Raw genomic sequence first — 13,716 nt, forward strand, 5'->3', positions numbered from 1 at the left:
ACCTGCCGTTTTATTTTTGCCACAGATTCCCTTTTTCGACAATTCTCCATCATCAATCAGGGATGCCTGTTTCGAAGCCTTGCATTTCGATTGTCGTATGTTGTGAGGAAGACAACATTATTTTTATTAGACCACATACATTGTCACCCAGTCTGTCGCTTCTGTCATCAGGAGGTTTAATTTTGCCGCTAAGCTATACTGACTTTGAGACTCGCGAGTGCAGTTTTCAGGCCACATTAGTCGTCGCAGAAAGCTCGAGAAACAAGTCAATTATTATAAGTGTTATAGATAATGAATCCCACGTCTTATTCGTTCTGTCACGAAACCTAATCCAATGTATGGTTCGGTTTGCGTAAAGGATTGTGGTCTTTGGCCATGTAGGATGCACTTTCCATCGCAAATTTGTAAGTTAAAACGGCATCTGTTTGCCCTTCTCGTAAGGATTAACCCTTCGTGACATAACGCAGAAATGCTCTCTGAAGAGGAAAGTTACGGCTAGCAAAAATTTTTTTTAAACGATAGAATGGACTGCATTCGGCGAAGGTATTTAAGGACCCCAAGGTTTGCTTGTATTGCTGTGAACTGTAGCAGACGACAGCTCTGCAGCTCTTGCTTCATGACACCGCATCTAGTATATGGTCACTTCCATGCAGCGACTGTCTGCGGGTGCCTTTCCTGCTCTCTCCCTCGAGCACGCGTCAGCATTCACCTAAACTGCGTGCCTAAAGGGTTGCAGAAAATAGCCCCTTCTTCCGTTCACAATCGCCCTCCCTGTGGTCGCCTACGCGTTCGCCTGCACATCACCCCATCCGTTCACCTTGCACAATGCGGTAAACCACACACTGAAATCACGTGGAAACTTGCAGAGACAGTACTTCGTTGATTTACGGCTTCTAAGTCTACTTTCAATATGAGCAAGGTGTACAAGAGTATGACCACCTGCGCGCTTTCTTGGCGATGACAGGAGCGAGCTGAGGCTTAAAGTATGTGGCCGTTCTGCGCCATCTAGAGGTCAATGAGGTTCAGCCTGCATTTGGTGAATTGGTTGATGGCGATTCAGTGCACCTTGTGCCTTTTCCCTCAAGTATGCAATTACACGTTGTGCTGTGAACCAGTTAATGCACGAACGTAACACTGTGCATGTAAACTGCCCTGGTGACACGATGAGCGAAGTGCGACATACTCAGCGTTAGTATAGTCCGGTATGTGAAGGCAAATCGAGAATACTTTTACAGAAGGGCGCCGCAGTTTCTTGGTAGTGATGTAAAACAAGGTTACGAAGGCCTCTCGAGCTGAAATATGGTTCTCACCTGAAAGTTAATCCTAATAACACTGGCGACAGTTGGTGCCAACCTGCCGTGGTGGCTTAGCGACTATAGTGTTGTGCTGGTATAAGCACGAGGTCGCAGGATCCAACTGATCCCAGCCCTGGTGGCAGCATTTCGAAATGAAAAGAAAAAGCCTATGTCCCATGCATTGGGGACACATTAAAAAAATTTTATCCGGAGTGCCCCACTAAGGTATGCCTCATAATCAGATTGTGGTTTTGGCACAGGATACCCCAGAATCTAGTTTTTTCAATCCCTTTCCTTCTTATCTCCCTCCACGCAGGCTGCCCACAGGTTACGGCTCGTGGCCTGTCCGGGCTCGCGCAGCTGCGACAGCTCCAGGAGCTCGAGCTCACCAACTGCCCTGGCGCCACTGCCGAGCTCCTGGTCTTCCTGCGCGAGCAGCTGCCTCACTGCCTCGTCGTCGACTGAGTCGCCTGTTGCTGCTCCTCTGCTCGACGTGTGGCCACAGACGACGGCGATGACGACCAGCAATAAGAAGTTGATACCCACGGTTGTGACGACACACTCTTCCCCCACTCCACGTCCCTTGCGAACCCGCTCCCCACAGACCTCCCCCTACTCCTCCCACCTTGTCGAGAGAAGATAGATTCATCTTCAAACCGTAGCTTCAAAGCTTTCCGCCGTCGCCTGCTTTTTCAGCACCCGTCGTCTTGCATCAGAAAAGAACAAGCCAATTTACAAGGCTGGAATGGTGTCGCCAGCGATTCTCAAGACACCCCATGGATCCTCGGCTTGGAAGAGGGGGGACGACTTCACCCAGGCTGACAGCTCAATTAAAAAGTGCTCCCTACTCCACCAGCGACTAGTTAACTAGCTGCTGATTCTGCACCACCTGCCGAGGGGTATCGCCATATTGAGGACGCTTTGCGATTTAAGAACATGCACCACCATGCGACAGGCTCTTCAGCGGCCGATCCGCCCTACAACGGTCGGGAAGCGGATCAACGCTGCAGCAGGGACTGCACGTCGAGTACACTAGTTGAGTGAGAAAAGCAGACGTCCCAAGACGTAGTATAGAGGTATTCATAGAGACGTCATCAAGACGCCGATGCTCACAACGGGCCTTCTACGCATGCGCACATTGGCGTGTGGCGGCTCGCACACAAGAGACTGCCCGCCTATTCGTGGCGCCATCTTTCTCTCGAAAGAGACGACTGGAGAAACAACGGCGCTCCCGAGCAACAACGGTTGCTGCAGCAGCTCGACTGCAAAAGAACACAATGCAAGTGCCGACGAGATGTTGTAATAGTTCACTGTATTTTGCGTGCATGTCCGGCTGTCATCTCCCGTCGTCGATGATGATCTTGACGATGAAGAAGGAGAAGCGTGCTGCCTACGCCACGCCGCAGAGCCGCAACAGCCACCGTGCAGCTTGTATGATGTGCGTGTCCGTGTCTGTGTTGTCTGCGTCCGTGCGCCAGGTGCACGCGCCCTTATGTACAGATGATGACGATGATAATGCCTTGTTTTTCGTTTTTTTTCTTGTCTTCGCTCCTCGCACAGAAGATGATGAAGTAGCCCCGCCCTGCCCGGCAAAGCAAGTCTTCCCCGTGTGATTGAAGAAAAGATGAAAAAAAAAAGAAGTAAAATAAAGTGCTCTGCTGCCGGCTGGCTTCCCTACGTCCACCACTTGAGTAGGCCCAGGCCGGACTCGCTGATGGAGGCCTGCAAATATCAACAAATTTACACAGGCAATCCACTAAAACACTGCAACACCGAATTTTAGATTACGGAATCCAAAAGACATCAACAGCATTGCTGTTGGTGCCATCTTGTGACACTGAGTTCAACCAGAGCGCACAAAGCTATTACTGAAATGAGAGTTAGGGTGTCTTAGCTACTGTTGCACAGGTGTTGATAGCATTACATTATGGGGAGCTTCACTATAAATGTGAGCAGCTGGGTTGGCAGCACTACCTGATGGCTTGGAGTTTTAAACATAGAAGAAAAATCAGCTGTTGCAGTAATCAAGTGTGTTCTAGTTATCTGCTGCTGTAAAGTTTTGCAGAGCTGTAATCGTTAACACGCAGCCTTTTACAAATGCTTCTTCATCGAGAACATTAATGTAACACGAGAATGTGTAACACGTTGTGATAGGACAAAGCATCACAAGGTGTTGCTATCAGCGTTGTTGCTGCCATTCAGGTCTCCGATATTCTGTGAAAGCTAACATTTTATGGACAAGCTAAAAACTCTATTAGAGATTTTTATCTTGTTTGTAAGCTTCATACCATTTGTGGTTTGCAGGAGAAGTGTACAGCAACAATGCTGATAGCGACAGCTGGTGACGCTTCGTTTAACCATAGTGTTTTAGACATGTTTTTGAGTTACACGAGTGTTTTAGACAAAGAAACATTTTAAAGAGGGTGCACATTAATGATTATGGTGCTGCCAAAACTTTGCACCAGCAGGAAAGTAAAAGAGACTTGGTTACTGCAATAATAGCGCTGCTTTGCGCCACCAACCTGGCCACTCATGTTTAAGTTTCCAGTAACCCGCACACAATAAGATGTTTGCGGACAAACTGAAACTTTCTAATAGCTGAATTCCTGGTAAGCCTGGGCACATAGCCTTGAATTCACATTTTCAGTCTGTTGCGTATAGTTCTTTCAACCATCATATACCAATCCATTATATCAGAAGATTCATGCTGGAATAGAGCACAAATTTAATTTTGTTGTGAAACTTTTGTCCTATAAACTGTTGTAGCAGACTGTACATATACAACAGCAGGAAACACTGAAGACTTCCAGGGCCGGGTAGGGATGGCTCCACCATAGCTTAATTGATTAAACACTGCATGCATAATGCGGAGTGTGTTGGTTTGGTCCACATTTGCAGCAAGTGATACTACTTACACTCATTTTCATTTCCCTTTAGCCAATTATTTCTACATTTTGATTAAAACATAACAAATAACTTCCTCTGTGCTTTCTCTGGCTTCACTACTTCTCACTTCAGATTGTGACACGGCGAGGCAGAAATGTCTTCCGGAGGCATATTACAGGTGGCAGCTCAACTTCTAAAGTTACCACTTGTATTGAGTTTATGCAAACACTAAGGGGCCGGGTCAAGTAAGGACTGAGGTGAGTCTGGTGAACTCGCCTACAAAGGATGGGTTAACTTGCTGAACATGCTTGGCAAGATGCATGTAAACATGGTCAGATTGGACTGGGTCAGGTTGACTTGTGAAGGTCTGATACGACGCGCTTGTGTCAAGTTCATGGAGACAAAGATGCACACTCAATCTGCGGGACGAAGTAATGCTGCCTGCAAACGGCACGTCTGGACCTTCGCTATAAGTCGGCCAACTCTTTTTTAGTTACCAGTACAGTCTGATTGGCTGGCTCAGCTTGACTGGTTAGCGTTTGGTTATTTCTACAGGCTCATCTCACCACGAAAAGCGTACTTGACCCACTTCAGATTCAAGACAATGTGAAACTGGGCTAGTTGGCTGTGTTCTTGTACAATGGAGCGGCTGAGGACAAATTTGAACGACTGTAGACGACTGTTCAACAGTGATTGAGCAAGGAATTTCTCAGGTTGGAGCCAAAATTTTCTTGCGAAGTCTCCTTGTCAAAACGTTAGCTCAGGCATGAGACATCTCCTGTTCAACCACTTTTACAGTGAAGCTGTCTGTAGCTACTGTCCAGCGGTGGTCATTGTCTGTCCGTCTATGCGTCACTTGGACAAGGAAAAATTTTTGTCTAGTTTCTTATGAGTGCTCTGTAGATTTCAATCTAATGTAGGTATCTTGAAAAAAATCATACTGAAATTGGCCGCTGAGGCGATCCTTACACCAGTTTCATTTACTTGTCATGATTAGTTAGTTCACAGTGAAGTTGTAAACTTTACAGAATTCCCATCTGCAGTTAATATACATGGCTGTCTACGGAAAGAGCATAGTTACAGAAAATGACTGTAACTCTTGTTTTATCGAAACTCTCCCGAAACAAATTATATGACAATTAGCCGCTAAGACGACTCTAACATTTCGGCAAGTTTCACTGACTTTTCATGATTACGTAGTTCAGAATAAAGTTGTAAATAATGGGAAATTCCCGTCTAACATGCGGCTGTACTTGCACACGTCACTACTCCATAAAAGAATAAGAATAAATCACTCCAAAGTCAAAAGATGTATTCGTTGTCTATGTCCTTCAATAATAATAATAATAACAACAATAATGCCTATATATGCATAGATGGGTTGATTGAGGTAAAACACACCACAGCTTTGCTGCTCGTCCGTCTTCACAGAGTGGAAGGGCTGATGAATTTATCACTTCTGGCACACGTCGGCAGAAGAAGGCGATACTCAGTTGCCAATAATTTTGCCGGCTGTGTACTTGCCCATACTTGTTGGTACTCGAGTACTCAAGTTCCTACTCGTCTACTCACCGATGCTCACTTGAAATTGCTTCAATGCACTTACAGGCATCCACTCACAATCTTATTCATGCCTACTCACACTCACTCCTTCGTATACGTACATCCACTCAAACTAAGTGTCAATGACTTTTGTTCATACTCACGTTAATCGGCACTTTCGTCATCACATTTATTTGCATCCTTTGTCAGTCGCTAACGCTCTATCTCATGCATGTGAAATGAGTGTGGCTTACAGTAAGAGCCAGTACACTCCAGTCAGTGCACAATGGTGCATACATCGGTCTGAGTGGAACAGATGGTAAATCTATCTGAACCTTTCATTTCGCACTGGAAGTGAGTATTGTGGCCTATGCTTCCAAGTCTCCAGCTCCCTGTTATCCTAGTTTTGCTTACAGACAACTGTTTATGCCCAGATTTGCGCTCAACATGACTGCAGTTCGAGACCACTCCAAGCGCATTTGAACTGAGAACAGTCTACACTGTGCGAGCGGGGCTTACCCAGTGCAACCTGAGACGAGTTGGGCCCGATTGGCTGGAGTTTACGTATGCTCAACAGGCAGATTCAACACGCCTTTACCAGGTGCATAAAAACACCCCGCCTTCAGCTTTATAAAGGTGCAGATTCACTTGGAAATGCTGAAGCATTTGTTGCGCTTTGCCATGGTGAATTGAGCTCAACAGGTATACACAATGATCATCCCTAAGGTTGCCCCTCGGGACTCTGGTTAATTATCTATCATTGTGGCACATAACAAAACATGCAGTGCCATGGAAAACCAGTACGCACAAATTTCTGCATATGCTCGTTTTCTGCGCTTGTTGCAGTACATGTTCGGCAATATTCGGTGTCATACTGGAAAAGCCAGCACCACGGCAGTATGGTATAATCACCATGGAGGAAGGAAATAAACTAAAAGGGAGCGGCATGTCATGCAGTGAGTCTTTGCAAGTGCAAGCCAACTCTCCATACAGCCATACCCTTTGCATTTTCTTTCTCAACAAGTTGATCTAATTATGTATGCGACCCTACTCTCAACAGACTCAGCCCAGTGTGCTTGGATATCTGAAAACATTTATGTCTAGTGTCATTGTTCTCGTAGAAGAAGTAAAAGGAAAAAAGAAGTCCACTATGCAGTCACTGATTATTGCTGCAGATGTCTTTTCACAAGCACACTGGCAGAACACAGCGATTGCAGTTATAGTGCAGCCAGGGCCCGCAGGATAGGGCGTCAATCGCAGGGGACATGGTTTTGTTTGCTTTGACTGAAGGCAGCATATAACATGATACCGTTAGTGGTGTTACACATGTCCGTGTCCCCAGTAGGATTGCAACTTGGCTAGCTTTTTATCGGCATGACCAAATTTTCCCGCACTGTGCCAGCTGCTGGTTCGAACACCACACGAGAATGCACGACCCCCCCCCTTATTTGCCGGTACTTCCTAAATCGGAACATTATAAGCTCCACCCCATGCACTTGTCAGACATTCATGCATAGGAGACAATTGAATTTCACAAACTAATGCATTCCTAATTTCTGACGGTTTCCACGATTCCTTAAAGCACCGTGCATTTTGCTGTTATCTGGACTTCTGTGTACTGCTGTGTTTATAGGCCATTAATATGCCTTACGAATAAATTATTCCCACAAAAAGGCATGAAGATTTTAGAAGTGGTACGAGATCTTATATAAAACATTTCAATAAATTTTAATCATGCAAAGTCCCCCTCCCATACTAAGCATATCGCCATTTTATTCTGTTTTCCTATTGTGCACATTTTTGCTTATGTTAGAAAAAAAAAAGGGGGAAGCTCCAAGCCCTGCTTGGTGCCATTTATTTTTCTTGGCAAAGGTGGCAACATAAGCTAATTGTGTTTTGGTATTCCCAAAAGTCTCATATTTATGAATGAGCTGAAAACTTACCAATGACATTGAGCTTCTGAACCCCAGGACAAGATGCAGCAACGTTTAGAAAGCAAAGCTTTTCATTCATTTTATGACTACCGTTTCCATAACCACAATTGCTCCATCACACAAGGGTTTCTAAATTACTGCAAATGCCTTTGGGCTGAGCAGCTACATGAGCACACAAACTAAACACGTGAGAACTGAAAAGTGAAAGTCCTGTTTCACCCCACATCTTCTGGGCCTCCAATCATGTGATCATTGAGTTACATCACATGGAGCACCAGAACATAACCTTTTCTAAATGGGGTTTCCTCTGTATGGAAAGGGCAATTCATTCCTTTGTCTAAGCTATGACCAAAACGACCACCATAGGCAGGCTACAACAACTTTGGGAGTAACACCAATGCCCTCCACCTACTGTTTTATCAACTGTTTAAAAAAAACTGTAGTGTGCTTTCTTTATCAAACCCCCCGAAGAAAAAGCAAGACAATATTCTTGTTCTAATGCGTTAGCTTCTCATTAAAATCAGCATCTCTCTCAAAGTGTTTAGCTTCTGCAACACACACCATGTATCTTTGGACCGTAAAGGTTTTATACGTGGTAGATTAGGGCACAGTATGCATCGCAGTACAGCAGATGCCTGGCCACAGGTGGATGACTACAACCATACAAGAAAACTGGGCTAGCTGCTTATAAGCATTACAGAGCACAGATTTTACCAGTGCCAAGTTTAGACGGGACGAAACAAGATACACACAGTGCGTACACCACTCAGTCTGTCCCGTTTATCTGGTGTCTGCCTAGCACGTTCTCATTTCGTCCAGCCTAAATTCGATGCGGGTAAAATTGTGCGCCACCACAATTTACCGACGAACGGCGACACTGACCGTCAGAGAGTAAGGCACGTGGCGCTCTTCGCCATCTGGCAGCTCGGTCGTATCGGGACCTCCGGGCGTGGTGTCCACGAACAACTCGCCGACCACCCTAAAGCTGTAGTCGGTTGCAGCATGGGCCGAGGCACAAGGGTGGAAAGAGAAAGAAGAAGGCGCAACAGTTTCTGGAATTAGCACCGTAGCAACTTCTTTCCGATTGGGTGACTGAAGGATGCCATTTGCCACCGGCATTTCCAGAGCCGGCTGCCACGAAAAACCTAATGCAGAAACCATCAACGCTGAATGCCAATGAAAACCAAAAACCAAACACTTCTAGAAAGCTATTCTCTTTATTAAATGAATGATGTGCTTGGCGACATATATTTGCTGTAGCGAGCATATTCCTGTAGCAATTTTTTTGTTATTTCATTGCATGGTTATGTAGAGAACAGAGCTGCTCACCAGCACATCTGCGATGGTGGCATAGTTGGACAGCATGGGCGTACATCTCCATGAGCTACAACAGCGTTCGGTGATGAACGCACCTTGCATCTCGGCTGCGCGAGAGCACCCCGCCCTTTGCATTGGCGGCAAAAGTTTAACCTCCAACCGCAAAAACGGGCAAAAGAGATAAAGCAAGCTTTTCGCTTTAAAACTGACCGTATTGGCTCGCCCAGGTCCATGAACATCTCGTGCACACCATCCTCGCCTTCGTACTGCCACACCCAGAGCTGTTCGGCTTCGTCGCTGGTTGCGGTTGGTCAAGAATTATTGCTCGGGCAAAAGGGGGTCTTTCTTTTGAAAAGTCAGCCTATAATGGTTGAGGAAAGTCATCATTTGTGGGCGACGGAAAGAAACAGTGCTTTGGAACATGTTCTGGTCTAGCATCATTATCTCACTGCAGAACATGGCATTGAGTGCATGTTTTGCCACTAGTTTAACTTGATGTTCTGCTTGGTGAGCCATTCAATAGGCATCAGTTGAGCCTCGCTGGAACAAAGATCGGGCTAACCAGACACAGCACTGCTGGCATACACGACACACAATATGTAATGGTGCCGAACCTGACAGAACCGAGGCAGAACTGGTGTTCTCGCACATGTTGCGTGCTGCATGTCCCACTATAAAGCGCTGTTTCTTTTATCACCCAGTTGTGTACCAACCGGCCTGTGAACCACCATCGCTTTCCCAGATACCAGGCTGTTCACTACTTTGTTGTCAAGCAAGCGTAAGATTGAATGACTTCGAGAGACATTAAGGCCAAATATTAAGTCAAGCTAGTGTCACACATTACGGGCTTTAATGGTGTCAGTGGTTTTGCTTTTACCAAGGACAAAGCTTACATGGGTGAGAAACAACATAAACATGCAACAAGATTGGTAGCTACAGCAGCAAGAATTTGGCACCAGCTCCCATGACGTAATGTAACTCGTTCAGTATTGCCAAATTGCAGTCAACCACTGGTAATGAAAAAAGTGATAATGTTGCATTTCCATGTGAAAGGAGGTACAGGATTGGCCCGCATTTGACATTAGATACCTCCACATTGGGTGCAGTTCACCTATAGTGCCGTCACATCGATGTAAAGCGAGGAAAATTAAAGCATCTCTCTGTGTTCAGCAAACTCTGCAAGGATACAAGCGAGCTGGGTGCTGCATTCCATCAGGAGTGATGTGGATGTCGTCGAAGAAGCCCATGGACACTGAAACAGGTGAGTAGGGCGTCACACATTGCATGCTTATGCTCCATCTCATCAATTCCGCCTAGCGCAACAATGTCTGTAGGGGCTTGTGTAAGTAAGTAAGTAGCAAAAGCCGGCGGTGTGCTCCAGAAAAGGGAGAAAGAGGGCTCGTCTATTGTGCGCCACTGATCCTTCCGCGAAGCCTCTATTCAATTGGCATTGCATGAGGGGAAGAGGCAATATAGGTGAGAGAGAGAGAGAAGGCAAGAAGAAGAAAGGTGGGGAGGTCGACCAGGTGAGTGTCCAACTGGCTACCTACAACGAAGGAACCCTGCTTCTAACTAGCTGATGCGAACCTTGGGGTTTCGCTGAATAGCTTGGAGTTTGTCAGAGGGAATAAGTGGTGTACAACCCCCCGCCCCAGGGATGGCACTCTCTGGGAAACAGATACGTATCTCAAAGGCCACGCTTTTCGCTAACTGCGTGGGGCAGAAGTGATTGCTGGGGCCGACACACGTCATGGACATCAGGTTTTGGACACCACCTAGATTGTTACTAGATTTCATTTCCAGAACAAAACAAAAAAAAAAAAAGGACAGCGGCCAATGCAAAGAAGTTATATGGCAATCACAATGTATTAGTGGATTGCTGCTGAGACCACATACTATGTGACGGCTGCAGTTCAAAGTTCAAAGGATGTTCGACATTCGCCATTTTGGCTCTGAATGATACTGGCTAACACGCTTGCTGGGGCATAGCCTTCTACATTTTTCAATGTCTGCTCACTTACTCTGCAATGCACAGGAATGAAGGTCAATACCCTTTAGCAACAGGCACAACATGACCAAGGTTCCTGCACTTCAAAACAGGAAGGCATTCTCAGTTAAACGCAGAGCTGGCTGCTCTGTCAAGCTCGGCCTATTGTGACCCGTTTTCTAACGCATCCATCGCTCAAATGCGACGGCATAAACAAGTGCGAGTGCGCTGCAGTTACATCGGAGACGAACGGGTCCAGTCTAGTGCGAGGTGCAGTGCGCAGAGGAATACTAGCTAGACTGTCAGTTCGGACTTTGACGCGCTGCAAATTACATGCAGCTAACGTGCTGCTGTAAACCAAACTTCTGTAAACAGCACACATTTTTCACAGAGAACTTCTAGCAGTGTTGTGTTTCGTGGATTCAAAGGTGTGGGGGAAAACCAGGGCCTGCCAACTTCAGCAGCAGCGATAGTAGGCAGACCAGAGAACTCACCATCAACGTTCAAGAGGGAGGGCGAGCGGATGAACGTGATAATTACTCGGTTAATTTTACCCAGGCTTTCCTCGGCTTCACAGTACGTCGGTCTTGTATGGCTGTTACTAACAAGATAATGAGCCCCCTTGGCATCACGAATCCTTTTCAATTACGAATGCATGTGGCACTACAAATGTTTGCGTCTCTGTCCTCATTTAAATACCAGGCGCTAGATACACTGAAACACGATGGTTCAACAGAAGGCCCCTCAGATGCTCACCAAACGACACTGCATGTGGAAGGGGGACGCAAATGCCCCAACAAAGTGCACGCAACTCACCGTAGATTCCCTCCTGGCTGCTGCTGCGAATCTTGCCCACCAGGACCTCGTCCATGAAGGGCCGGAAGACAACGTAGCGGAATTGCACTGCATGGACACCCATCTGCTGGTCAAACCACTTTAACCACATAAAGCTCAATGTATCATTTTTTCATACAATGTGCGGGGTACACCAAAGTTCACATTTAAGGGTGACAAACTTGATGCGCGTTCGATACCCAGAAGTGAAAATACCACTTCTGGGCAGTTCAGCAAACCATATACCAATTAATAAGGCTGTGCGAAAGCAGTTTTTTTGGCACTGCATCAATTATGAATCGGATAGTGCAAGGAGCGAATGGTACATCGAACATTTTTTCTCTAATATTAAGTGAACAATGTGCAACTTTCTCACCATTGTTAAACAATTTTGACATGCTGGCATTTACAACAATAGAAATTTAGTTCCTGTAGTTACACTGCGTGTTACGAAACATGCAGATTATAATAACGAAAAATATATAGCTCGAAAAGCTACCTCAACGCGAATTCTGGGGCGCGGGCGAGCTTACTAGCTTGTGCAATGTTGATTCGGCTACATCATCCAACACGTGACGGTCACGCGCGCGAGGCGAAGCGGGCAGACGACTCCTCACCGGTTGTGTGAAAGGACCCGTCGCCCGGCAGAATCCGGGAGTCCTCGATTTTCGTGATGTCGAAGAGTGCGATGCACAGGCCCACGTTGATGACCACCTGAGCGGCGAATTAGGAATACGGCGTGAGCAGCGTTTCAACAGAGGTCGCTGTAATTCAACGCGAACGAGAGACACGGTCCTTGCCTTGTTGGCCAGACGACGGTTCAGCTGCTCCACGATGGCTTCGTTGGGGCTCACGCGGAACAGCCACGGCGGGACGCGAATACTGTCCGACATCTCGCTGATGACGAACATCGCGCCGCCGCAAAACGTGCACAACCAGAGCGTGCCGATGCAGCGTTTCAGGGCGGAGTTGAACAAGAAAGTCGCGGTAGGTAGGGTGTAGGTCCCGCTGAAACACGGAGACAATCGAGAAGATTAAGAAACAAAGTGATTCACGACAGTGCTCAAGCAAATGCTGAAACGCGGATGATTAAAACAACGCACGCACTCGATGGGACCGACGACTGAAACTACTGAAACAGAAACCGGCCATATGCCGGCCACGCGGCTGCCAACAGAAGACAAACTTACGAAAGAAATTACAAAAAGTGCATACAATCACGTAACACATGCAACATTTCGTAATTTCAAACACATACAGCAGCTTACAAAAAAAAAAGAATGTGTAGATAGCTTAGGCCAGTTTGAACAAACGCTTTTCTTTTTTGTTTTTCATGCCTAGGAACACAAAAACATCCGTAGCCACGACCAGCCGCATCCACAACCATTGCAGCTAACAAAATGGCGGCGTTGCGTCGGCTAGGTTGTTCAGCGACGATGCGGCCGCTGTTGCCGGCCCTGTGCAGATCGTACAAGAGCGACATCAGCCTGGACAAACTGTACCCCGCGAGCAACAGCGCGCAGTCGCCGCCTCTCGAAGGAGGCGTGCAGATGAAGGACGTTCAGATTTACGACCGCGACCCCGCGAACCCGTACCGGGTCGAGATCCGCGTGCATTTGGACTCGGCTCGGTGGATTTCGCAGGAGGCCAGGGACAGTCTGCGACTCACCTGCAAGCCGTTCATCGACAGCCGCGGGAACTTGGTGCTCGCGTCCGACAAGACTCGCAAGAAGTCCATCAACGTGGCCGACTGCTTGGACAAGTTGCGCTGCATGTTGCGTGAAGTGTCGCGACCTCCGCCGGAGAACGTCCCCGAGACAAGATTCACCCTGCGGGCCAAGCATGAAAGGCTGGCCGCAGCTCGCTTGCGCATTCCTAAAGTCCCCGCGGCGGAGAGCGGCGTTTCTTCCTGAAGAACTTT

The 13,716-nt window shown here is 46.9% G+C and overlaps 3 protein-coding genes across 5 annotated transcripts in view; 2 read left to right on the forward strand and 1 right to left on the reverse strand.

Moving 5' to 3' along the window:
* The window catches only part of LOC142590050 (uncharacterized), a 260,031-nt gene extending 257,063 nt beyond the window's left edge, over positions 1 to 2,968 (forward strand). Inside the window, exon 4 of the mRNA XM_075701881.1 lies at positions 1,612 to 2,968. Within this exon, the coding sequence (XP_075557996.1) occupies positions 1,612 to 1,760 (149 nt within the window). The 3' untranslated portion in view covers positions 1,761 to 2,968. The remainder of the gene's footprint in view (positions 1 to 1,611) is intronic.
* Positions 2,591 to 12,985, reverse strand: Polr3H (RNA polymerase III subunit H). Of its 3 annotated transcripts, none has more exons than XM_075701882.1 (8): positions 12,903 to 12,985; positions 12,596 to 12,803; positions 12,413 to 12,509; positions 11,778 to 11,864; positions 10,163 to 10,226; positions 9,185 to 9,271; positions 8,540 to 8,642; positions 2,591 to 3,017 (listed from the first exon to the last, which is right to left on the reverse strand). In XM_075701882.1, exons 2-8 carry the CDS (start codon positions 12,704 to 12,706, stop codon positions 2,970 to 2,972), a joined length of 597 nt encoding a protein of 198 aa, XP_075557997.1. In that variant the 5' UTR covers positions 12,707 to 12,803; positions 12,903 to 12,985; the 3' UTR covers positions 2,591 to 2,969. The 3 variants fall into 3 exon arrangements, 2 of the variants coding, with proteins under 2 accessions (XP_075557997.1, XP_075557998.1); XM_075701883.1 differs by having other exon boundaries at positions 12,899 to 12,956; XR_012830027.1 differs by lacking the exons at positions 2,591 to 3,017; positions 12,903 to 12,985 and adding an exon at positions 8,987 to 9,081 and having other exon boundaries at positions 8,553 to 8,642; positions 12,596 to 12,892.
* Positions 12,986 to 13,163: 178 nt separating this feature from the next.
* On the forward strand, positions 13,164 to 13,715 carry LOC142590054 (large ribosomal subunit protein mL62-like). The gene has a single exon (XM_075701888.1). The coding sequence runs from the start codon at positions 13,196 to 13,198 to the stop codon at positions 13,706 to 13,708; it is 513 nt and encodes a 170-aa protein (XP_075558003.1). The 5' UTR covers positions 13,164 to 13,195; the 3' UTR covers positions 13,709 to 13,715.
* The last annotated feature ends 1 nt before the right edge of the window (position 13,716 follows it).

Source organism: Dermacentor variabilis, chromosome 8 (genome assembly GCF_050947875.1).
Source record: "Dermacentor variabilis isolate Ectoservices chromosome 8, ASM5094787v1, whole genome shotgun sequence".
Classification (NCBI taxonomy): Eukaryota; Metazoa; Arthropoda; class Arachnida; order Ixodida; family Ixodidae; genus Dermacentor; species Dermacentor variabilis.